A 24,642-nucleotide genomic window follows, 5' to 3' on the forward strand; every position below is an offset into this window, starting at 1 on the left:
CTTATGAAAGATTTAGTGCTGGCTTGAGCTGAAGTGAGCTTAATTGGACCTCTCATGTATATCACGCACCTTCTTACGAATACTAGGATAACGCAACAACATGGTGACGACCTTTCCACCGCAGTAGCTGGATCGGATTGGGCAAGTGGGCTGCGCGACACTTCTAAGGAACATTCAGAAGGAGCCTGACTAACCAAGCCGGCAGTGCCTTTTCCATCTACACCAGTCGGTTAATGTACAACGAGTGAGTCCCAGAATGCCAGGCCTGTAATGTCTTCCGAGGTTGCTTGGCGCGTCGACCGTATCTTCCGTGTTGGCATCATTCCGCCGAGCTGAACACCTCGTTGCCGGCTCCCAAATTTCCCGGCACGATGAAGTCACTCAGTCACGGATTATGGTACGAGGGAGAAATTCAATAGAGCCTCGGGGCTAGGGTGTTGAATTGACTCTAGAACTTGCTCGGTAGCATCCATCCTTCAGGTGATCCTGGACTGCTTCTGCGCAGAATGCTGGACTACGGATACCTCTGCGCAGGATCCACAGCATCCAGAAGTCTCTCCGCCCACAACGGCCGTGAAGACGTGACCCATGCAGGGGAATTGGCAGTGTTGACAGTTCCTGAGGTCGCCGTCAATTCATTCTGGCGTATGCCATGCCGGCTCCACCATAGTAGACAAGAGGGGGGGGGGGGGGGGCAAAATCAAATGTTGTCCCCCCCCCCTTGTCAGGCGATCCCTGCAGACTCGCCTCTGACAGCTCCTTAATTATGACGGATGATAGCGGTGAAGAAAACTGCTCCAAAGCCATCTGCGGTACCTGCGTAGTAATTCGATGTCGCCGGTGAGGCTTATGTATCGCCCGCACATGAAAGACCGAGGAAATCCTGCCGCAAGCGAGGAGGCAGCTCGTGGCGGCTTGGTGACAAAGCCTCTGCACTCATGCTTCTGTACACAGCAGGGGATGTTACCGCACGGCTAGCTATCGAGATGTATGCTGCCACACCAATGCCTACCGGTTGTGGTGGTTTCTACTCATGGGAGAGCCACTGAATCACTTCCATTCGGCCGTAACTCTATCGTAACTAATTGTGTCTTCAGTGACTTCCAGTGCATATAACAGCGTCACTCCAGTCACGCCCCCTATCCCCGTCGGACAAGCCCCAGTCAGAGCTCATACGGCATGACGTGCAGTCTTTGGCACTAACCATGTTCCCTCCGCGATAGTTAGTAAGTAGTTAGATAAGGAAGTCCTGGTTGCCTTACCTTACCTTAATACACGTGGCTCGACAGGAGCCGATGTAAGCCGCGAAATACCTACCTCAAGCAGCGTCCTGCACGGCTGGCCAACGACGATCTCCACTTTATATTCGGCCCCACTCCGGCGCGCGACCTTCGGCATGGGATCGGATTCCGGAGTTGCCTACCATATTTGAGAACGTCTGACTGGAGGTGTAGTCGCGTTAGAATAAGGTAAAAGGTGACTAACTTCGAACTACATCGAAAAGAACCGTCGAGATAACGTATTCCCAGCAAATCTCGATCGATGCACGTATTGTTCTCATGAAGTAGGTACCGTCGTGAGAAGACCTGAAGCTCACTAGTTGTCTCGAGCACACGTGCCAATAAGGGGTACGTAGAAGATACATATTTCTTTCCCTGCCAAGAACGCTCAGCCAGGCGGCCAGGTACGGGCGGATTGCAGACGGCCGGCCAGGCGGTGGCGCCGGGTCAGGCCTGACCCCTTTCAAGCTCATCAGAACTACCTTAACACCTGTACCATAGCCTGCTCTCCTCAACATCCTTCTGGTCTACGTCTCAATCTTGCCAAAAGCCACCACCACAAACGCAACCTCCTCGAACCACATCGCAGCCATTTCAGAGCAACTAAAAGTCTTCAAAAAACTCAACGTTTTCCAAGCGCATATTCATCGCTCGTCATTGAGTCTGGATGTATGCGCTGACTGATATCTCCCAGCTAACAACCTAGATATCAGCCGTTGAGCTCTGCCTCCTTTAGCCGCATCGATTGGTGCTTCGCCCGGATGGCATTCTTCAGGAGTTCCTCGGCATTTTCGGCACCCTTGAGATGATACAACGTAAATGAGACGAGTAACTGAGCACCCCATTTGAAGTCCTTGTTGGTGAACTCTGGGATGTATTCTGACGCGGTTCGACAGCCCACTGCACTCTCTTGGTAGGGGCTTCATGACCTTGAAGATTGTTGCTGATGGCTTCCAACGCTTGATTGCCATCTTGGGCGGAACGGATCTTCATGTCGAGCCCATGGCGCAGGCTGTCATCGGAGACAAAGCTCTCCGCAAAGAGGTTCGCGTGAGTTGATCGGCGAGATGCATCCTTGGGGATCTCGAACGAGGTGTTGTTGGCGATGGCCTGCAGGTGTCGAGTCCTTGAGTCATCCCAGATGGATGTGCACTTACTATCCGGGCCATACGTGAGATTCGGGGCATTTTCGAAGTGCAGCTGCGAAGCCTTGTTTTCCGCCATAGCTCGGCTCCTGCCCAGCGACAAGGGATAGGCTTGATGGCCCACGAAGATGTTGCCCGCGATGCCCTTGAACTGATCGACGAAGCCCAAAGCAAGGATGAATATGTCAATGTCTGTCCGAATCTGGGCCAAACCTCGACGGTTCACGACGAGCAACTGGAAATGCTCCTCCAACGACGGCGCCTCGCCTCTCCGGGCTCGCGACTCGCAGCACTCATCATAGTTATGGGCGGTCGTGGAGCATTTGGGACAGCCATCTAACTCACCGCGCTCTGTGAGCGGGCCTGCACAGAAAGCCAAGACATGGTCAGTTCTGTTGCAATTTTCGCACCGGCCGATCACGGGATTTCTTTGCAGTTGGTACATATCATACTGTTTCCGCTGCTCTTCGAGAACTTGTTGGAACATCATTTGCTGCTTCTGAAAGACTTGCTGGAATTGCTGCTGTTGGGGAGGCTGCCGGAACTGCTGCTGCTGCTGTTCTTGTTGGATCAGCTGCTGGAGTCTCTCTTGCTCCAGTAGAACTCGCTCAAATTGATGCCGTTGCTACTGAATGAGCTGTTCGATCTGCTGATCCTGGTTTCGCTGCTGCTGCTGCGTCGCGTGTTTCTCATCCACGATCATGGCATCGCTGCCGAACATGGAAGACTCTTTTCTGACTCCATTCTCTAAGTTTCCGGTAGTGTACCCATGCGGATGCATGGCCTCTTCCCCTCCAAAATTCAGGGTGGCAGGAGGAAGACCGTCAAGCGCCATCATAGTGCCTTAACCTTCGGGATTCTCCCGGTCTCTGTCCTACACCGCAGAACCACGCTTGGTATCCTCCATGAACTTTTGTCACAGGTCTGGGGTCAGTGGGGTCTGTCGATCCATTTGGCCATTCTTCATCGTGGAAGCGAGATCTTTGATGACAGTCTTCTCGATGCGACCGCCTCTGTGACGGCCCGCTGAACCGCTCATCTGCCCATTGGGACCGAGCGGGTTGCGGCCGGGGCGGTCTCTGGGATTGTCGAAGGCGAGGCCGCTGCCGTTTCTAGAAGTCTGATCGTCGGTGATTTCTTTCTGTCGAGTATCGGTAAGTGTGTGTGTGTGTGTGTGTGTTGGGTCGAGGTTTTCTAGCTCACGAAGGATGGGGGAAGGTGAAAAAGTCGGAGGGCCGGGGGTGCGGGAAGGAAGGAGGTGAAGGCACACGTGCTTGAGAATGAGCAGTTGATGTCAAAGATGAGGAAGGTACGATCCAACCCTCGAAGCAGCCTGGGTGCTTCCTCCTGAATTTCTTTTCGGTTTTTTTTTCCGCAAAGTGACCATGCGGGCGGTGAGGGTTCTTGGGATAAAAATACCACATTCAACTCCTGTCGATTTCCGAAAGATGTCTGCCTTAGGTAGGCAGATGAAAGACTTGGCCTTGAAGATACCTTGACATCACGAATTAGATATCCTGGTTTAAGGTTAAGTACGTCCTCCAACCATCGTCGCCCTACGTCTCTAGTTATTATGCTGCTTTATCTGACAACTATCATGAGTTATTCACTATAGAATCGTAACACTCGAACCTAAACCCTTCAGTGACAAACACGATAGGTTAGGTTGATATATATTACTCGACGTCGCTGGAGTCAGGAGTCGTCGACCGACGGACCTTTTGGCCGATAGATATCAACCAACTTCGACCCCGCCGATTAACCTCGTCATTTGCAGCGACACCTTCCACCACACCACTTCGGAGACTGTGAGCGTGTGTATATTTGTTGGAAGAAGAGGGATCCGTCAAGCCGTTGTAAGCCAATGGTCTACTTACCGATCTTGGGAGTCTAACAGCAGGTTTCTCCGAATCGAGCTCCTGCTACCTCCCGTGCTCATTAAGGTACCTTTCCCCAACAAGTGGTATCCTTCCAGGTCTCCTGGCTTGGATGTCTGTGGACTACCTGAGTAGGAATCTGCCTTGTGTTCTCGGATAAGATTAGCGAAGCTGTGAGCAGAGAGGCTACCTTGGACGTCAAATTCCTCAACCCCACAGATCCACATGCTACATCTCGCAACCACGGGCAGAACCTACCTAGTACCACGATGTATACGGTTAAATGTTCGCCGCCCCAGTATTAGACGTTGTCTTCTGCAGAGATTGGAAGCACCACGGATACATACCTCCGCAACCCCAAGCAGGTCCGTCTCACATGTCGAGATGTTTCCAGACTCAGCCAGGACCTTTGAGTACGTTGATATCTTTGTTGGTCTGTTTTCTATGTGTCCTCATCGTGGACCCTGTTCGTGTCCTCTCTTAATGGTGCGTGAAGACGCGGCAGATGTATTGTTCACAACCAAAAAAACACAGCAGAACGCCGCACTGGATATTAGCTCAATTAGAAAACTACTCGCTACTCCTAACAAGCAGTATCGGAAAAGGGGGTGGGGGTATAAGTCAAAAAGTATCTAAAAAGAGTCCCAAACGCCAAACAACGCATGTACCGAACATGCCTGGGCGATGTGGGTGTGTCTGTCTGTCTGATTTGGAAATCTCTCTCTCTTTCTCACCCACTCAAAAAACAAAAGAAACGCCATACAGACGAAAGCCTCCCAAACTCCTAAACCTGAGCCGACCTCGCGCGATCAACGCTGGGCCGCCGATGCCCGTCCTCCTCTGGCTGCGTCTTGTGCCCCCCGCCAGCCGTACCATTAACCTGGGCTCCATCGTGAGACTTGGACCCAGAAGCCTCCGCTCTGTCTTGTGCGTCTTCCGCGGCAGCCTTGTCTCTCGCGTCCGCACGGTCTGCCGCCTCGGCCCGCGCCTCTCCTTCCTCGTTCTCCGCGATGTCATGGTTTCTCTTGGACGAGTTCTTATCCGAGCCCTCGGAGCCATCCTGATCCTCGGCAGACTTGCGCGCCCGCGCGGTTTCGGTCGACCGCCTCGTATCAACACTATGTCTAGTCGCAGGGCTCTTCAACTTCTCGTCCGCTTTTCGAAGCTCCTTCTCCGTGCCGACGACGGTGCTCATATCCTCACCCTTCTTGATCGCCTGGAGAGTGCGGTCGGCAATGTCGACACTCTCAAAGGCGGCGTGGTTGACGCGCTGCTTCTTGTGCGAGAACACCCCCTTGATACCTTGCTTCTTCTCGGCCTCGAGGGTCTCCAGAAGTTCGTGGATGGTGTACCACCCAGTAATTACGTCCTTGTCTGTTTGCTTCTTGGTATCGCCAGGCAGGTTCCGTCTTTCGCGTTGACCTTGTACAAGACGAGCCCGACGGACGACTCGGTCGGGCTGCTTCTTCCGTTCGACTTGCTTGGCAATGCCCTTCAGAGTGTAGCCAAAGGGACTGATGATGGCGCTGAGGTCCTTGAGTACGAATCCTGTGAGACCCATGCCTGTTCCCTTGACGAACCCCTTGACGCCCTCCTTCTTGGCACCCCTGACTGGCAGGCGAACGAGGCCCGTCGTGCCGTCGTAAATGCCGTAAGCGAATTCCTTGCCGGCGGCCTTCAATCCGGAGCTGATACCGGTGACACGTGGCGGGCGTCGAACAGTATCATCACCGTATAGGCGAGGAGCATTGTGAAATCCTTGAGCGATGGCCATGGATAAGTCTACCGGTGCCCTCGCGAGGGCTTGTGCCGATTTACCAACACCCTCGCCAACTTCAGTGGCGTAGTCTCCAACGGCATCGTCGACGGTGGTTCCGGTGTCGATTGAAGACATTGTATCGCGTCGTTCTTGCGCACCCGGTCTTGCAGAAGAGGCGTTTCCGTTGGCTTGGGATTGCTCTCCCTGACTCTTCTTCTTGTCGTCTCCCTTCTCTGCTTTGCCTTCATCTCCGTCCTTGGCTTTCCCTTCGTCTTCATTCTTCTGTACTTTACTGTCATCTTCGCCCTTTGCTTTCGCCTTATCTCCCTCCTTCGAGTTGTCGTCATCGCCCTCCTGTGGTCGAAGCGCACCGTTGCTGGTCTCGCCGTTGGTCGCAGCCTTCCGTTCCTTGGCGCTCGTGCGCTTGTCTCGGAGGGCCCTCAACTTCTTCTTCTTATCCTTCTTCTCCTTGCGCTTATGTGACGTCTTGGCAATTCTGTAAGGAACACTGCCGATCCCACCAAAGACGTTGCCCATCGTTCCGGCAAGAGAGCCCGCGATACCAGTCACCGGTTCGCCAGGGCCCTCAAAGTCGTTCCATTCCGTGTGCCGCAACAGTCTGAGTTTCTTCCAAGAAAGCTGCCCTTCCTCGACAATGATATCAGCGGCGAGCGCGCTGAGCTTGACATTGGTGTTCTTCAGCGTCCAGACAGCCGGACGGTCTCGCAAAATAGAGCAGCGCATCGAGTTCATGCCTCCCAGCGTCAAATGGTGGTGGAATGACCGCACGGCGTTCTTGGCACCGTCACCTTCTAATTCAATATCCTTGGCGACCTTGGCGGCCGCTTCTTTCGCCTCGTCCGTTAGGCAGTACTTGATGCCCTCGGCGAGCTTCTCGGCGTCGAGTTGCTTGTAGGGCACGGCCTCGGGCCCGGCTTTGCTTGTCGCTAGGATGCTTCCCCAGAAATGCTGGTCGCCGAAAAAGGGTACAACCATGGTCGGCAGACCGCACTTGAGAGCGATAGCAGTGGTTCCGGCTCCGCCATGGATGACGCAGGCCTTTACTCGAGGGAACAGCCAGTCGTGAGGCGTGTTCTCCAGCATGAAAATATTATCGGGGACGTCCATTTCATCGCCTCCCAAGCCGCCCCAGCCCTTGGACACGAGGGCGCGAACTCCGGCAAGTTCAACGGCCTCGAAGATCATCTGGGTAAAACGGTCGGCATCATCGACAACGATAGAGCCGAACCCAATGTAGATAGGTGGCTCTCCTGCATCCAAGAACTTCTCCAGGTCGCTGGGTGGCTCAAAAGTCGAAGCCAAGTCGAGGAAGACGAAACCGGAGACGTCAATTTCTTCACCCCAATCGTGGGGCTTGGGGACGAGACCAGGACTCCAGAGGTAGGTAAAGGGCACGTGCAGGCGGTAGGTTGCTCCCGGGGCCCAAAGTGTCGAGACAGCGTCTAATCCGAGGGTCTTGACGCGGAAGTCATTGACCAAATCGCCCAGACCTTGCCAGACCATCATCTCGACCAGGGGATATGAGATGAAGTTGGTGTACCCGGGATCCACGTTGGATTTCTTGATGCTGGCCAGGGGGTGAGGGAAAGCTTGCGTTGGGGTGTATGGGAACGTGAACATGAGATGCAAGGGAATTCCGAGAGCTTCAGCGCAGTGAATGTGGGCGAAGCTGGGAGGGTTGGCAATGATGGCGTCGGCGATGAAGGGATCCTTCTCACCCATCATTTTGAGGTTGTGGACATCCTTCTCGTCGTCCGTGGCGTTGATGCAAGCTCGCCAGAATCCGTCAAACATCTCCGCCATGGCCGATCGTCGTCGTCCAATGTCTCCCGCCTTGACGGCATCGAGAGTCGGAATCATGCCAGGATTCTTGACCATGAAAGCCATCAACTCGGAGGGGTCGCCGCCGACCGAGAAGAACTCGAGGCCAGAGTCCTTCTCCACAAACTCGCGGAAGGCGGGGTGCGTTGCAATACGCACGCGATGACCATAATCCTCCTTGAGAATCTTGCCAATTTTTAGGAACGGCTGCGCGTCACCTCGAGAGCCAATGACCATAATGACAATATTCAAGCGCGGCTTCGGTTCACGATCGGCGGTGGCCGTGGTAGCGGAGGAGAGGCGTGACACGGGTGGTCGCTGCCCATCCTCGCCCTGCTCCTCGCCTTCGGGCACCGGTACCACTTTCTTGACGGCCTGTCCCAACGCCTTGGCCAAGTAGCCCGTATTGGCCGTCTCCTTGACCGAGATACGCAGGCGGCCGTCCTTCTTCACCTTGCCCTTGGTGTTGTAGCTGTCGTTGCCGACGTGGAAGCGGCGGTAGCGCTCCGCAATCTCTTTTTGCCGCTTCGCATTGGCTTTTTCTTGTGCCTTTTTCTTCTCGGCCGGGGTTCTGATGTCTTGAGAGTTCTCATCATCGGAGGAATCGCTGGAGCTGGAGCTCGAGCTCGAATCTCCTCTGTCGGCCTCCCAGAGTGCCCTATCGAGGTATGATGTTCCGGATCGCTTGGGGACATTCCGCCGTGCCGTGCTGCCCTGGCCAGCCTTTCGATCAGGCGCCTCGGTCCTCCACCTCTTGTCCATGGGAGGGCGTTCCTGAGTGTTCGACGTGCCGGGCACCTCGATATGGTCAGAGTGGTCATTCGGGGCCGACTCGGTCTTTGTGGTCTTGTCGTCCTTTGGTGGTATCTCGGGAACCGTAGGCGCGGTCGTTGACTGGGGTGATCGAGCATTCGGCGAGTCGATCTCGGGTGGTACAAAGGATGGGTAGACAATGTTTCTGTCCTCGTCTCGCACGACACCAATGTGTCGTCCATCGCGGTCTATTTCGTCAATGTGAAGCTGCTCGGGAGGAGGGGTCGCCGTCGCCTCGGACTCGGTCGTCGTGCCCAAGGCCAGTTGTGCAGCGGTGGTTGGGTGCGCCATGATGGCGTCGGGTTGGCGTGTGTGGTGTCAGGTCTGCTCTCGAATTGGGTTTCGTCTATGACGGTGGTGCGGAAGGGAAGGGGGGAGTTGCGGTTATGGGAAGGGGAGTTGGGATCGTGTGTGAGAAATTGGTGTTTAGATCAGGGCTGGCATCCCAATGTGGACATTAAGGTAGGTATGGTAGGTATACGTTTTGAAAATAGCGTGGCTAAAGAGGTCTTAGGGGCGAAGATAGTCTGGGTGTGCAAGTCGCGTCACTTGTTCTTGGCGAGGTAGGTTGTCACGCAGAGGTTGACGTCCGGAGCGAGGAAAGGGAACTAAAGATCGAACTCCGCAAGCTAAGGAGGCGAAAGGACGGACGGGAGGCATAAAGAATCCCGACACAACCCTCATGGCCCAGTTCGTTTGGTTCCGGGAATAATGAGGTAGGTACCTTACAGCAGAGAGGGGACCTGGGGACCTGTCCGGCCCATGGAAAGTTTCACACGAAAAGCAAGCTTGCTGGGCGAGGCGGGCCGCGGGAGGAGGAGCACACCTAAGGTACTGCACAGGAAGGAGGGCGCCTGGACGCGGCCGCGGCTTGCGCACTGGGGACGTGGACAGGAACTGAGGCGGTTCTTACTTTGCTGTTTCCAAAGCCATCCATCTGTACTCCGTACCTTGGGTTAGCAGCGCAGCAGTTGCAGCAGTGTATAGGTGCAGATGTGCAGAGGTGCAGAGCTGGAATTTCCTTTCCAACCACCCCCTGGTCTAAAAATGACATCACTTCCCGAAGGTGACGCTAAGCCGGTTATCTGCAAGGGTGCGCCCCTGCCGATGAGGTAGCTTCCTGGTCTGTGCGACGCGATGACATTGGCTGGGCCGGGCTGGCCCGTGCCAAACCGCCCAAGAGGCAATCTGCGAATCCGGAGACTCTCCCCCGGGCCATCATCCTCAGCGCCTCACTCGAGGTTTTTTTTTCTTGCAATTTGGGGTAAACAACGTTACTTCGTTGACAACACATTGCTCTCATTTCAATCGAATCACGTTGACGATCTGCGGTGAGACAAGCCAGGTACAGCATGACGGAAGGTACGCAAACCGGCCAACCTGCCCCCCCCCCTCAACCGAGATGAAATGAAATGGTGAGACTTGCGTTGGGATTTGCCAGTTTGTTTCCCACATGAAGCCAAATTGGGCTCGAGCCCCTTGGACCACCTGCGTCCTCCAAACATGCACATCTGGAAGTCCGGATCTGGCTTTCTGGACAGGAGCTAAGGTACTGGCGCCACACTTATGCTTCGGATGTATTACCTCGAGCTCTCCTGGCCCAATAGATCGAGGATCTGCTAAAGGATCGATGGTGCACAGCCACGAATCACTCGCCACAGTCCGCGTCTCCCCCTGACGGCATTTGAACAACCGTGACAACGTCCTCATCCCCAGAGCGTCCAAGTCGACCGTGGATCGTCAGAGCAGGTGTTTAGAACCATGCGGCTTTCGGGGGAAGAGTGACGGGCTTCTAGACATTCCCCCTTTCCGCACTGACGCCGTCCACTCCGTATGCCACTTGAGAATCGCGTGGGTCCGCAGTCGATGAGACGACACGTGTGGCCGCCAGTGGAATGTATTCCGTGCATTTGGTGGTGTGAGTTTGATATGACAGATATCCGTAGTCTCTCGCACTTCACCGCGGCCCGCTTCTAGACCCTGAGCTTCCCTATGGTAAATTCTGACGAGCAGACGCCACAAAGCATCACATCTAGCTAGCAGAATATTTGGAAGAACTTTTTGTTTTAAATTCGTACAGCTGCTCGTTGCTCAGCAGCCAAAGTAATTCGTAACTCATAAGAGACTCCGCCATGAACCTACTCCCGGAAATGCAAAGCCCATACCACAGAGCATCTCGGCTTACCCGCGCCGGGGCTACCCATGATATCCAGCGTCCAATGTACATCAACCACAACTTTTACTGCAGAGGCAAGCTCTTTAACCGCATCGTCAGGATGTCGAGCTGTGTCTTGACCTCGTCGCCCTGTCCTTGGTCGTCCACTTCCTTCTTCTCAAGCGCCGTCTGCAACGTCTTGACAGCGTGCAGCAGGGGCTCGACGTAGCGCTGCTCCACGGCGCCCGGCATGCTGGCCGGCACCAAGTGCTGGAAGCTCGTGCCGGCAAACAGGAAGTAGGCAAAATTGGCAACTTGCAGGTGGAAGGGGAAGTTCTGCACCCAGTATTCCCAGATTTCGGGAACGGACTGCTCCTTGAGGAATGCCATGTTGGGAAACAAGACGTACTGAAGCGTCTCAACTGCGTCCGTTGTCGAGAATCTGTTCGTGAGCTTGCGCTTTTGGGCCACAATCAACTCTTCTCGCAACCACGTCACCGCAGAAGCCTGCAGGGCGGAAAAGATGCAGTTCTCGAGGAGATCCTCCAAAATCTTGAGCCGGTCGCTATCATCGGGGTCGTCGTGCAGGACGAGTCCAGCGAGGGTCGTCGAAACATTGCGAACCGACAGTGATGGGTGGAACACGGAGACAAGTGTGAGGAGGTGGTGGTATGGCATGAAATCGCCCTCTGAAGGCGAGATGCGCTTATAGTTTTCCAGCCAGAGTCCCATCACGATGAGAGCTTCGGTGGTGCCAGGGTTTCCGACGATGCGCGACTGCGGGTGCTCGCCAAAGAAGTTTTGGAGGAGCTTGACATGATCGGGGAACATGGTCATCTGGACCTGTTCGTAGTCCGCATCGAACACCTCGGCCGAGAAGAGCCAGTATGCAACCAGGCACCAGACACCTCCGGTGGAGAGCTTGATGTTGTCGGGGCTGAGGTCATCGGTCTCGACCGCCAGCGGGTTGTTGGGGATGGCGCCCTCAAAGATGTCCTTGACGGAAAGAGCACGCACTCTGTTTAAGCCGAGATCTCCTGCAAGTGCCTGAGTTAATTGTTAGCAAGTTCGTCCGTCCGAGCACCATCAGACGAATGTACATACGACTAATTGGCCAACCAGAGCGTCCCTCGCCAAAAGATCAGTGTCCTCCTTAAAGGCACGCAACACGCTCTTGCGAATCACGACACGCTCTGGGTTGTAGAATTCCAACAGTCGGGAGGCCCATTCCATGCCCGTACAGTTGACGTAGGCCTCGATGATGCAGGTGATGAAGGATTGGAGCAGTCTCTTGGTCGTGTCAGGGTCCGTCGGCGCCAACTGCTGCTTGTGTGCGGCCTCGGGGTCTGGTGCGTGTTTTGTGGGATCGCTCTTCGTGAAGGGAGTATCGAGCTTGTTGCTGGACTGGCGGGTAGGGAGCGGCGGGCGCTTATCGCCAGAAAGGGAGCGGACAAGGGCAATGACTGCAGCCGTCATTTCGGGATTGCGGGGATGGTAGGAGCGGTAGACGCTCTGCAGGGTCGTATGAACGAAACGGGAGGGGCGCGCGACGTTCAACCGCTTGTGCAGGATGCTCAACATGCCGACCAGGTGAACGAATGTCGCCGTCGTCGCGGGGTCGTCTTCCTCGTCAGTGGCTTCGTCGACGGTCTTTTCCAGAACCTCGAGAACCTTGAGGATGACCTCGCGCGGGTTGCCCAGCTGAGCAATGGTCTCGAGGCATTGCTCGCTGCCTTGGACGGGCACGAGCATCTCGACCAAGTCCCATCCGATGTCCTGGGTGAGCTGAGTGTCTTGAAGGATTTCGTTGAGATCAGGCAGGATCTCGGGGGACAGGACCTCGCCGATGATGGTTAGGTAGGTGAATGTGTCTGTGGCGGGCGGCTTGGACTCGCGCAGAGCCTGGAGGGGGCTGGGCTTGTCGGCCATGGCAAGAGGAGGATTCGTCGCTTCAATCATGGTGTTCAACTACTCGAGGGTCCTCTGTGGCATTGGGAGGGGTCGGTCGATGGTCGTTGAAGAAAAGTCTGGGCTGATGAGGACTCGGCAAACGACAGAAGGGGGGGGGCAGACGGGGTGAAGAAAAGAAGAAAATAAACTGTGCCTGTTCTCGTTTCGTCATCGGAGCTTTCAGCACCTGAGAGATGGAAGGGAAGGCGTGAGAGAGGAGGACCACATCGGACCTGGGCAGGCACGGCAGGGTTCCAACTCCAAATTTCTCTCCACCAGGCAATATAATTAGCACCTCACCAGCAGCTCACCACTCCACGAAAGGGGGGGGGGATTGAGGCGGGCGATTGCAGTCAACCGTCAACGACAGGCCCAGAAATGCCAGCAGTGGGCGCAGCAGCAACCCCGCACTAGCCCTGATTCAGAGAGGATCCCGCTGGAACACTTTATAGGTCAGGTTCACCCCACTGGAATCTGCTGCATCTGAAGAGGTCCCGCCAGGTCTGAACCCTGAGGATGGCCCCGCCTCAAGGACGGTGGAGAGGTCGTTGGTGCAGACGTGTCAGTGGCCAGGCACCGCCAGAGGCACAGTGAAACCCGGTGCCATCGGGTAATACAGCGTGCCAGACCAGGCTGGCTCCAGCCCGCAACACTGGCTGGGGCCAGGCCTTGGCGGTGAAGTGGCCTGCGACGAGACGTCGGGTGGGAGGCTGAGATCTGAGAAATTCTCAGGACTATCCTTACGGTTAACGTACCTAACACGGTACGGGAGAACAGGTTGCGGATGGAAGATCGGCTCGTGTTTGATTTATGCTTGACAATGGAAGCATCCGAACAGACGACGAAACTGGACAGTCCCCATCCCTTTAATCTGCGGGAACGGGAATGGACCCTGAAGAAACCTGAATCCTGAGGGACAGGACAGGACCGGGAAGTCGGAAGTCTGAGTCTCGAGGAACCACTTCACCCGCCATGCCGCCCACCTCCTCCTCCTCCAGCTGCCAGTGTCCCACCCATGGGAAGTCTTATCGGTCCCGCGCTATCCCTCCTGTTAATTGTTATCGATAGAGAAAGTGGAGCGGGCCAAGATAGCGGGATGCACTTCGATAAGACACCTTGGACCGGGGAAGCGATTACAGATGCCCCAAGAACCAAAGGTATCCGGAAGTACCTTGATGGAAGTACACCGTACCCCTCCATCACCGCCTCTCTCGTATGTCTGTCTCCCTTGCCTTTGAACCTCGTTTGAGAGCATCGTACAAACGCAAGGTCTGGCAGATCTAAAGACGGCAGGCTCAAAGAAAATAGCAGAACAATTGCTCGCGTACAGGTTCATCGTCAAGGCCATCCGGCGCCACCTGCCATCCACCGCCTCCAACAAGCAACTGCCTGTGACACCCCGCACCCGCTATTCGTCCCAGGTTCCCTGACCACCACCACCACCACCACCACCACCACCGCTACCTTACTACCCGACTATTACGAAGTACCACCATCCGGTCACGTCACCACTAACGAAAAGAGCGGACAGGTACTTCAAGGAATTTCGTCCATCTGAGTAACAAATACCGTACGGAGTACTTCCTGCCTCGCCAAACGCTCACGCCTCGAAATGTACCCTTGTGTCCCCTCCTTCCCATTCTGATCAGGTGGCTCCTCCCCGCCCCTACCCAACCCCAAGCCAACGCCCTACCTGACCTTGCTCTGACCGACAGTTACCGACTGCAGCCTCAGCGGACTGGGCGGGCTACAGCCGAACTCAAGTCAACGTCGTGCCGTCTCATCCCGTAACCTCACTCGTGCCTTTTGCAGGGCAAAGCAGTCTTTTTTCGTTCTATTCCTCACCTTCCACCATGTCCTCTCCCGGAGTATCGATATCGGAGGTGCCCGCGAGCAGAATGGACAGGTTTTGTCAGCTCCCGGCGGAACTCCGTGCAGCCGTGGTTGAGAGTGTCGTCGATCACTGGCGCTACGGTGATGAGTCCGATTCCCTCGCCGACTACGCCTTGGTCTGCAAGGAGTGGCAGGCCATCGTCGAGCGTTTCAACTTCTCCGTCCTCAAAGTCACCCTTGCCAACCTGGACGACTTTGAGTCTTCCATGGTCGGCTCTCGCCGCAGTCTCGTCAAGCGGATCAACCTACACGTTGACTTGCCTACCTACGACAATGATCCCTGCGAAAAGAAGGAGACCTGGGAGGACAAGGCCGAGAATAACGCCTGCTTTACTCTTGCATTTTACCGTCTGTTTAAGACCATGAATTCTTGGACACCCGAGGATTCGACTCGCGAAGGCATCGATTTCTCACTGAGCATATCCTCACCCAGCGACCTCCGCAACGCCAACTTTGAGCTGTGGCAACGACGCAGGTGGAATATCAAAGATATCGGCGAAAAGCGTTTCGCAGACTCTTGGATCGACTTCGTCGGCCAGGATGAGGAGTTTGACCGGGTTAACCGCCTGCCCGTGGTCAAGGTGATAAGATCATTCACTGTGAGCCCTCAGAATCACCGGGCACTGATGCCCGCCGCTCACGCCGACATCATTGCCCGGCTACCCGGGTTGCGGAAAGCCAGTTTCGACATCACCAAGGACCGAAAGAAGGAAACCCGCAAAATCCACTTCAACCGTGCGTTGTAATTCTTGTTACCCTCAACGTCCCCTCACTAACACTGGCCAGAATTCGCCGGTTCCATGACAAAGTGGCCCACCTCACTTGAATGCCTCACCATAGCGTCCAATACGATATCATCGTGGCGCCAAATTCCCCACGAGACGCTCGCTGAAGGCGATAGCGGTGCCAAGCTCTGTGATAAGCTCCGGCGTGCCGCTCAGCATCTTAAGGAGCTCAACATCACCAACGTCGTCCGTATTAGGGAGTTCTTACGTCCTCACTGGCCCATGGGCACGGAAGACACCGAGCCGTTCCTGGCGAACCGCCCGTATCACCCAGAGTTTTGGCTGCTCAAGACTCTCTACATCTCTTATGGATCCATCTGGTACAACACCGAGTGGCACAAGCAGAGCGACGATATCAATGAATCCTCAGAGCTAGTAGACTTCCGCCAAAACGTATCCCTCGCCGCCGCCCGGATGGCCTACACGATGCCTCAGTTGAAGCACATGACCATCAAGCAACGGCCTCTCATGTGGGCAGGCAAGCACGAGCTCGAATACAAGATTGAGGATGGTGCCAAGGCCAAGTTGACTTGGTTAAACACCTTCGATTTCAAGCCGTGGGAGCGAACCGTGGAGGCGTGGACCGAGGTGGCCGCCCGGCATGAGAGGAAGCTTGAAGTTCGCATCACCACGGGGACTTGGCATACCGACGGCAAAGCGCCCCTTCTTCCATCACTCACTTTTTGAGAATCTTTTGTTTCTCGGATTCGAGGGTTAGCAGTACCCCCATTCTCTTGTATGTATTCTCTGGACGGAGTTTTCATGGCGTTTGACGTTTCTCCTTTGGTACTCCTCTCATTACACTTGGTTCATGATACCCAGGGTCCGGAACCGCTCTTCACGGCGTCAAGCATAATTCGGGGGGCACGGCAAAGGGAAGGGGGCAAGCGGATAGTATTAGTAGACGCAACCAGGACGAGGCCTCAGCGGGGCGATGGAGAGGCTATACCAGAGCGACATGACATTTGGTAGATATGTTGGACAAGCGATGCACGATTCAAACACTTGGTCTCTTTTTTTTTTAACTTCGTTTTCGTGATGGGTTTCTCCGGCTTTGTGTCATGATTCAGGATGAGATGGTTCTGCTACACATGCTGTGACCAGCAGTAGCCCAGTGCTGGCACCGCCTCGGTGGCTGGATCAACTTGCATGACATCCATTGCTTGTAAGAGTTCCTGTTAGTCATGGTAGCGTTGATTGGTTGAGTGCAATTTGAGTCTCGGAATCAGATGGTAGATTTGTAGTGAGTCTTCTCACGGGATGAATGAGCCAAGATGGCTTCACATGCTCACAGAGAGTCCACACTCACTCAGTAGACAGCAGTTCTCATTCACCATCTCATGGACAATATGAAGTAGTTTGATATCATTTGATTTCATCTTTTTGATGCTAAAAAGAGTAGTTCTTCCAATCCCCTATGCCATATCCCAGACGCCATTCCCAAAATCCCATGAACCAGATGTAATCATCTCATACGTACACCATCTACAGTGAGGGCAGAAATAAACCCCCCTTCTCACTCATCATCATCATCATCCAAGTCCAATTCAATCTTGGGCCCAGGTCCCCAGCTATACCTCTTGCGCGTCCTCAACATCCAGCTCCAATGGCTCCACGGATCCTCCGCAAGCTTCGTCATCTCAATCACGTCCCCATGGCCCTCCCACAGCGTAGTAAGCCCATACTCGACCGCCATCCGCGCATACTTTGTCGCCAACCACGGCTCCCCGATACCGTTGTACTCAATCGCGGCAAGAGTATACGCCTCCGTCAACAGACTCCAGTTATGCTCCTGCTCATACAGCGAGATCAACAACTCGGCCATCTGCGGCGTCGCCCGCGATGCGGGCGTGTAGTCGTTGAACTCCTCGCGCAACGAGATAATCTGCTCGACGCGGCGGTCCGACTCGTCCGTCTTGAGGCGGTGTTGCATGCAGTGGTGGCAGGAGCAGTGGAAGCCCCAGGTGGAGTGCAGGCGCTCGCGGCGGGCGGCGCGAGTTTGCATGGGGTCGATGTAGGAGAGGGTGAGTTCCTCGCCCGGGATGATGTCGCGGATGGCGACGGTGCGTTGGGTGAGGGTGCGCGGGTCGAACCAGTAGTCTACGTTGGGGCGGCAGTCGTGGTTCATGCGGGATGCTGAGATGCCGTGTTAGCCGGGGTTCTGATGCAGGTACAAGAACCAAGAGAGAGGGTAAAAGGGGAAGGGGGGGGCTTACTGTTCACAAAGACGGCGTAAAAGTCATCGTCGCGCTTCGCATCATCCATCTCGACATCAAACGAGTTCGTCACGAGAATCTTGTCCACCATGGACAGGTGATCGCCGTGGTACCCGTGGCTCGACATGTTGAGCCACTGACTACGGTGCTTAAACTGCAGGAAATCCACAGCGTGCGCCTGCATCTTCTTCATCTCGTCCGGCGGGATATGGCTAAACGCCGCATAATCAATCAACAAGCTCGCCGTCTCGCGCAGGATGATCTCGCCGCGCTTGATGGGCAGCGAGGCGACCAGACCGTAGTCCTTGCCGGGCACCTTGGCCACCTCGAACTTGGGCAGCGGCTGGTTCGTGCCGTCGAGCTCCTCGGGCTTGGTGAAGCCCCAGCTGCGGGTGATGTGGGCGGCGCGGTCGGCGTCGGTGATGATGGAGATGCCTTTGCCGCCGTAGTTGCCCGCGTGGTAGATGCAGAATTCGGGGGACTCTGTGCCGTTTTTGAAGCACGGAGACGTGTGCGTCCATACTGAATCTGATGAGGAGGCTGAGGCGGAGGAGGTGCCCGCCGTGAAGGGGAACTGGTCGGCGCGGCCGCCGAGGAGGTCTTCCTTGTTGCGGCAGATGGGCCCGTTGTTGGAGGAGGCAGCGAGGAGCTGGGAGGAGATGCAGATCTCGCCGGAGCTCGAGGAGATGACCTTGGATTCGCGGAACGCGAGGGCGGGACCTGCGCCCAGGAACAAAAGTGAGGGCTTCATGGTTGATGGGAGATGTGTGTATTAAAAAGGAGGGGTTTTTTTCTTCTTCGGGCCGTGATCTACACAACGCGCGAATAGAAGTGAAGAGGGTAGCAAAAAAGGATGAACAGCAGAAGGGGAAAAAAAACAAAGGAGAAGAATGGGAAAAGAAGAGGAAGAATTGGAACACCGCTTTTCACTTTCGTCCCATTGATCTTAAGATAATCGGACTCCCGGCACAGCTCGAATGATTGAAAGTGGGACGAATAGATATCAAGTATCCGCAGCTGCAAACGCAGCACAGCAAGTGCATGGCACGCAATAAGCAAAACAACGTGAGCAAGCTTCAAAAGCAAACCCTGGGCGCTTCGACTCTTCTCTGGAAATGCATGCATGCGCGGGACGGGGTTCGAGCTCTCGGCGCTGGCTGGACCAGCGTTTGGGATGCTCGCGGGGGAGCAACAGGATTGGAGCATGGGAGGGGGATGGATGTACACTCTCACACGCAGATGATAGAACAGATGGTGATGGGGGCTTGCGGGAGAAAAGACGTGACAAGGTCCGCGAGCTTCTTGGAGCCCGGATCCCTGTCTTTAGGTCCTGGATGTTTGTGTGAATGGTCGATTGCGTTGGAACTCTGAGTTGCCGTTGAAGCTGTCCACGGGTTCCGTCTGACACCTTTTCCCCCCCCCTGATCCTCTCTCTCATCCATGGAGTATTGGACCGTGGAGTCGTGGACGCATGGGCGAACCCCAGGATGGAGAGAAACAAGACTTTTAACGAATGTAACCCTCGGTAACTTTAGTAAGGTTGTCTTGTAACGAGGAAGGGTTAAGCGACTCATGGTGCGAAGGAAGACGGCCCCCTGTAGCCCCTTCCCGCGACCCAATTGGACATTGGCGTTGTTTGATGATTGATGTTGCTGCTAAGGTAGGATCTGAGTAAAAAGGGGGGGGATGGGGAGGGACGGCAAGGAATTGGCGCTGGGTTGCAGTGCTACGATTGTTTCTTGTGTCAAGATCCTCGTTGATGAGCGTTCAAGGGGGTTGTGCGCTCGTGTCAGATGTGTTGCAGGGCGCTGGAGTTGAGTTCTCGAGTTGCGGCCCCCCCCAGTCAAGAGTCACGAGTGCGGAGCAAATGGGTGGGTGCGGGAAAAAGGGGTGGCGTTGCAGACAAAACGGAATGGGGGCACCGGGTTTGGAGGTCAGACAAAACAACTGACACAACGCCGATCAGCGGGAGAGCCTTGGCCTGTACCACCAACACGGCAACATTGACAAGTACTAGCCTGCTTCCGTAGGTAATAGGTATGAACCCCTTGGTAAGTTGACGGTAGGGTACCCAGCAAACTACCTTCTTGCATGGCGGTTGTGGAGTGTTTCCAAACCGATTCTGTGGGAGAATATCAGGCACCAGAGGAGAAGGGGATACTAACAGAGTTGGCCAAGGAAGTGGAATAAAGTTAAAATTTAGGTGCGCTTGCAGGATGGTGGTGGTGGGCCGCGGCCACCTTCCAGTCATTGCCTTTTGGTGAATTGTCGTCAGGATTGACTTGCCTTGAGCCCGTGGAGCGGGAACGCTGTTCACGTTCTGTGACTGCTGCCCTGCTGCCCTGCTGGGGACATGTGCAGACGGAACAAATGGACTGATGACCAAGATTGCCTGCCGGTACAGAGTCGTAGCTCAGAATAGATGCTACCGCACATGTCGAGGAAACTTGCGACGACGCGGGAGCCACCTGCGCCCATTGTGGCGGCTAAAACATAACACACAGCACAGGTCCCGAACCGCACAGGACAGCATGGGCAGCCTGCTGGATAAGACGGCACCTCACAGCGCGAAGAATGCAAATCACATCTCAGCTACACGCCAGACGAGCGTGACGGAAGAGGGGGCGTCGACGACCTTATATGGTGGAGCAAAGTGAAGAATCCAGACCTCCCGAGTCCCAGCCTTCGGGTCCCCGTGAGGCCGATGTTTTGGGTCTTGCGTGTTGAAGTGTCGCGTTTGGGAAAAAGGGTCGAGCCGAAACGAGAAACCGGAACCCAACCATAAAAGTCTCCGGCGCCGGGGGCTACCGTGACCCACTTCCGAAAGCGAGCCCGGTGATAAGTGGAGATCGCATCCGGAGCACCGGAATATGCGGAATCGCTTCGTTCGGCAGTTCAATATCAATAGCCTCAATAGCCAATTCTACCTTACAAGCAATCAACCCTTAACATCCTTCTCCAAGTGCCCACCCCGTCTCCTAAACTGATCCGCAACACTCTCCATCTCCACAGCAGGAAACCTCGGATCCTTCTGCCACGGCAAGAAATCACTACTCGCCACCATCCACCTTAACACAACCCCTTCCATCCGCCTCCTCACCTCCTGATACTCCGCCACCTCGGCCAAATTATGCAGCTCCCCGGGATCCCCATTCCGATTATATAACTCCGCCGGCTCGTACAGCCGATACACAAACGTCCACTTCTTATCCCGGCACGACACGCTCTTGCCCACAATCGTCGTATCCTCGTGCTGCAGCGCCGCCTTGATATCGTACGGATACGGCGCCTGTTCCAACAACGGCTCCTCGCTCGTCAGGAACCCGCCTTCCGTAAACGCAAACTCCTTGTGGGCTTTCGTGGCCCCCGTCTCGGCGTCCGTTCCGGCGTAGGTTAACACGTCCGCGAGCGAGACACCGCAGTGGGGGAAATGCTCACCGACTCCGGCGAACTGCAGTACCGTCGGGACCAGGTCCACCATCTCCGCCATCTCATCGTACACCACGCCCCGCGGCAGCCCGCAGCCGCCGACGAGGAGCGGCTCGTGGGTCAGCGAGTCCGAGAGGCCTGAAGGCCACTTTTCAATCATGCCGTGGTCGCCGAGGTACTCCCCGTGGTCTGTGAAAAACAGCGTCACCGTTGAGTCCCAGTGGCCCAGTGCCTTTGTCTTTTCCACGACGCGCCCGAATTGGTCGTCGAGACGGGAGATCATGCCGTAGTACGTCGCCATCACCTCGGCCCAGATCTCGGGCGTCGCGCGGTGGGTGCCGTACCGCTCGCGGTTGAGCTGCATATAGCGTGGCTCGTAGCCGGTCTGATATGGTCCGTTAGCTGAAATCGTTCCTCGTAGCAGTGTATAGCAGCAGGAGGTGGCTCACCTTGTCCTCCGGCCTCGTAGGCACACCCATCTCCCCACGATCATACATCGAAAAATACGGCTCCTCTACCTGAAAAGGACAATGCGGGAAAATAAGCGGCATAAACAACACCCAAGGCGTATCCGTCGGCGGACACTCCAACCACTTCAACGCCCCCCTCACAACAGCATCATCATAATCCATCGCCTCCTCATTGTTCCTCAACCCCTTATAAAACAACCTCTTCCAAATATCTTCTTTATCGTCCGGCTCCGCCCTCCCACCACCCGCAAACCTCGGCACGAACTCGGGCGTCTCGAGGAACCCGTACTCGTCGAGCGACAGCTCCGTCACCGTCGGCGCAAAGGTATCGCCCCTAGGCGCGAGGCACGCGACGTGGTAACCCCCCCGCTCCTTGAGGGACCGGAAGAGGTTGGGTTCCCACGGCTTGATGAGGTTTTCGAGCGAGCGGTGGCCTGTGACGTGCGGGTAGTTTCCTGTGAACATGCTGCAGCGGGATTGTGTGCAGACGGAGGCTTGGACGAAGCAGTTTGTGAAGCGGGTGCCTTCGGCTGCGAAGCTGTCAATGTTGGGCGTTTTTACGGTCTGTTCTTGGATGTTAGTGATATGAGGATGGTGAGTTTATTTGAGGGTAGGCAAGTTTACCTTGTTTCCATTGCAGCCGAGTGAGTCGTAGCGAAGCTGATCTGGCATGAAGATGATAAAGTTGGGCTTGTCCACCTTAAGCCCGCTGGGCTTCGCAGGCTGTTCATACGGAGGGGGAATCTCTGAGGAGGGCGCCATCGTGAGAGATGATCTGTCTGATGGACAACTTCACCCTGCGGCTTGATGTTTGTCAAATGGCTCGAAGACACAAGACAAGAACAGGAAAGTCCCTCCTAGATATACACAACATCAAAACCGAAGACTCTTCATCCTACCCTCCATATGAAGACCATAGTAACCCACTCATTATCCCAAACGGCAAACCCTCACTGGTCAGATGAGGTTCGACACGGCGATGTGCGTCGTCCGTAGCACAGCCGACAACCGCTGCGATTACCCGGCGAGATCCGGCGATGAGTGGAGACAATCTTTTGGTGGTCCGTACTTCGTACCCAGCCGTGCCAGATGTGAGCCAGGACCGGGCCCAGTTCCCGTGTCCATTTTTTGGAGCATGAGTCGGGGATTTTGATAGATGATCATCGCTTGTCGATCCATGGCCCAGACGTTTCTTCTTTGACATGAAATACGAAACAAACCATTTCGCCGATCAAAGTCGTTTCTCTGCAGCCTGCCGCATTTCGAGGTACCGTGCCGCAGGGGCGGCTACTAGCCCAATGATAATAAACATTGACGTCGGAGCTCCGGGCAAACATTGCCAATGCGGGGTGGCTGTAACGTAGGGGCGGCACACGGTCTCACAGGATCGACAGACTCGGGGTAGCACGGGCGTATGCGAGAAGCCATGGTCATCATTTGCTTTGAATTGTTTAGAGGACAGAAGGAAATTATACAGCATTAGAATATACAAATATTCTACAACCCGGCATTCGCCTTCACCACACGGTGATTCCTGGTTTCGTTCACACCGCGAGACAGGCTTCCCGGGGGGTAGTCGTTAAGTTTATATACGTAAGAGTTGCGCCCCGAGCCATTTCCCAATGCCGATGCGCGGTAACTTCACAGACGGCGGTAGGTTCCCCGTGTGTGTGGACCATGCATCGGGCAGAAAGTCATCCCGGTGCGCAGGGTATAAAAGTGTGTGTCGTCGAACGCCATGCCATGTTGAGAAAAAATGCTGAGTGGTTTGTACAGCGGGGACCGATCTGTACAGAAGAAATTTGTCCGGGCAAAAGTTGGACACTTGATAGTTTTGGTTTTGGTTGCTTAGTTGAAGCGCTCCTTCTCACGCAGGCCGCCGATTGAGTCGATATCGACAGAGTAAAACTGCGACTTGCTGTCCTTCTCGTACGCCGGGAGCTGCTCGTCGCGAACAGGCTCGAGGCCGACGGAGCCGCCGTCGCCAACGCGGACGACGAGGACACGGCCACTCTTGCGGCGGCCGCCCTCATCCTGCTCGTCGGGGAAGGTGATGTGGATCTCGGGGACGTTGTCGGGAGAGTGGGGAGCGGACTGGGGGTTCTGGAGCATCGGCGAGCGTCCGTCCTGGCCGATGTAGAGGACGCTTGAGCGGCCATCTTGACTTGTCTGGATGGTGAGGTTGTGGTGATTTCTGGCGCCACCCTTGACTTCTTGATAGGCGGGAAGCATCTGTTGGCGTTGTTGTCTGCGCATGCGGCGCATGAGGAAGAGTGTGGAGACGAGGAGGAGGGCGAAGAAGATCAACGCGAGGACGACAATCATGAGGTTGAGAGTGTCGCCGCCATCGACGTCGCGGGTGACAACGCCAGGGGCGTTGCGGGAGATGAGGTGCTGGATGGAAGGCATTGTGTTGGTCGTGAGCGGGTCTGATTATTACTGCAAATATCCCTTTCTTTGGTGAGATTCGAAGAAGGGAGCGGTATTCGGTAGTATTATTAAAGAGCGGACGACTATACAGACGATTGTTAGCATCGCGAAAGGGGGTTGTTGTTTGAGGGTCCGACATCTGGTGAGACATTCTGGAGCATTGTCTGGTGAACACACAAAGGGGACCCAGATCCATTCCAGGTCTCCCTCTTCTCACCGGCCAACAGACAGCTCCTTGAATATCCCAGCAGGGCGGATTTGCCTCGCCTCCGAGAAAAGAAGTGGCACATACGTAAGGGATTAAGTCTTTTCTCTGTGGCAGGCCGTCGCGAAAGTCGTTAAACAATGCACTTGTCTCTCGGTGTGTCGAGGGTATTTTTGGATTTGGGGTTTGGGGATTGGATGATGTTTTTTTCGGTGTAGTCGTGATGGTACGTAGAGAGCGGGTTGGTTATTAACGATAGGACGGAAAACTGCTTAGTGAATGCAAGCGGGAATTCCAAGGGGGATAGTATTAGAGAGTGACTGGAAGGAGAGTGCTAATAGAGAGCGAGTGACAACAAACGGTCCTGCAACGTACAGCAAGGACAACGACGAT

At 55.1% G+C, this 24,642-nt stretch overlaps 7 protein-coding genes across 7 annotated transcripts; 1 reads left to right on the plus strand and 6 right to left on the minus strand.

Annotated features, from left to right (window-relative positions):
* Window positions 1-1,989: 1,989 nt before the first annotated feature.
* BDP81DRAFT_393935 (uncharacterized protein) lies at window positions 1,990-2,809 on the minus strand (the record flags this gene model as incomplete). The annotated part of the gene is made up of 3 exons (XM_060587885.1): window positions 1,990-2,159; window positions 2,210-2,708; window positions 2,771-2,809. The coding sequence occupies 3 exons, from the start codon at window positions 2,807-2,809 to the stop codon at window positions 1,990-1,992; spliced, it is 708 nt and encodes a 235-aa protein (XP_060445865.1).
* Window positions 2,810-5,086: 2,277 nt separating this feature from the next.
* On the minus strand, window positions 5,087-9,007 carry BDP81DRAFT_318464 (glycosyltransferase family 28 domain-containing protein; the record flags this gene model as incomplete). The annotated part of the gene is made up of 2 exons (XM_060584360.1): window positions 5,087-6,259; window positions 6,350-9,007. 2 exons carry the CDS (start codon window positions 9,005-9,007, stop codon window positions 5,087-5,089), a joined length of 3,831 nt encoding a protein of 1,276 aa, XP_060445866.1.
* Window positions 9,008-10,955: 1,948 nt separating this feature from the next.
* Window positions 10,956-12,800, minus strand: BDP81DRAFT_318511 (YAP-binding/ALF4/Glomulin; the record flags this gene model as incomplete). Its single annotated transcript, XM_060584364.1, has 2 exons — window positions 10,956-11,918; window positions 11,976-12,800. The coding sequence occupies 2 exons, from the start codon at window positions 12,798-12,800 to the stop codon at window positions 10,956-10,958; spliced, it is 1,788 nt and encodes a 595-aa protein (XP_060445867.1).
* Window positions 12,801-14,674: 1,874 nt separating this feature from the next.
* On the plus strand, window positions 14,675-16,186 carry BDP81DRAFT_318380 (uncharacterized protein; the record flags this gene model as incomplete). The annotated part of the gene is made up of 2 exons (XM_060584353.1): window positions 14,675-15,449; window positions 15,501-16,186. 2 exons carry the CDS (start codon window positions 14,675-14,677, stop codon window positions 16,184-16,186), a joined length of 1,461 nt encoding a protein of 486 aa, XP_060445868.1.
* An 829-nt stretch (window positions 16,187-17,015) lies between these two features.
* On the minus strand, window positions 17,016-18,466 carry BDP81DRAFT_318410 (uncharacterized protein; the record flags this gene model as incomplete). Its single annotated transcript, XM_060584356.1, has 2 exons — window positions 17,016-17,635; window positions 17,716-18,466. The coding sequence occupies 2 exons, from the start codon at window positions 18,464-18,466 to the stop codon at window positions 17,016-17,018; spliced, it is 1,371 nt and encodes a 456-aa protein (XP_060445869.1).
* Window positions 18,467-20,653: 2,187 nt separating this feature from the next.
* BDP81DRAFT_318892 (sulfatase) lies at window positions 20,654-22,286 on the minus strand (the record flags this gene model as incomplete). Its single annotated transcript, XM_060584395.1, has 3 exons — window positions 20,654-21,529; window positions 21,594-22,178; window positions 22,239-22,286. The coding sequence occupies 3 exons, from the start codon at window positions 22,284-22,286 to the stop codon at window positions 20,654-20,656; spliced, it is 1,509 nt and encodes a 502-aa protein (XP_060445870.1).
* Window positions 22,287-23,278: 992 nt separating this feature from the next.
* Window positions 23,279-24,376, minus strand: BDP81DRAFT_221344 (uncharacterized protein). Its single transcript, XM_060582802.1, has 2 exons — window positions 24,337-24,376; window positions 23,279-24,127 (listed from the first exon to the last, which is right to left on the minus strand). The coding sequence occupies exon 2, from the start codon at window positions 24,021-24,023 to the stop codon at window positions 23,463-23,465; it is 561 nt and encodes a 186-aa protein (XP_060445871.1). The 5' UTR covers window positions 24,024-24,127; window positions 24,337-24,376; the 3' UTR covers window positions 23,279-23,462.
* Between the last annotated feature and the right edge of the window lie 266 nt (window positions 24,377-24,642).

The sequence above is a fragment of the Colletotrichum phormii genome (assembly GCF_030913505.1).
Source record: "Colletotrichum phormii strain CBS 102054 chromosome Unknown BDP81scaffold_9, whole genome shotgun sequence".
NCBI lineage: Eukaryota > Fungi > Ascomycota > Sordariomycetes > Glomerellales > Glomerellaceae > Colletotrichum > Colletotrichum phormii.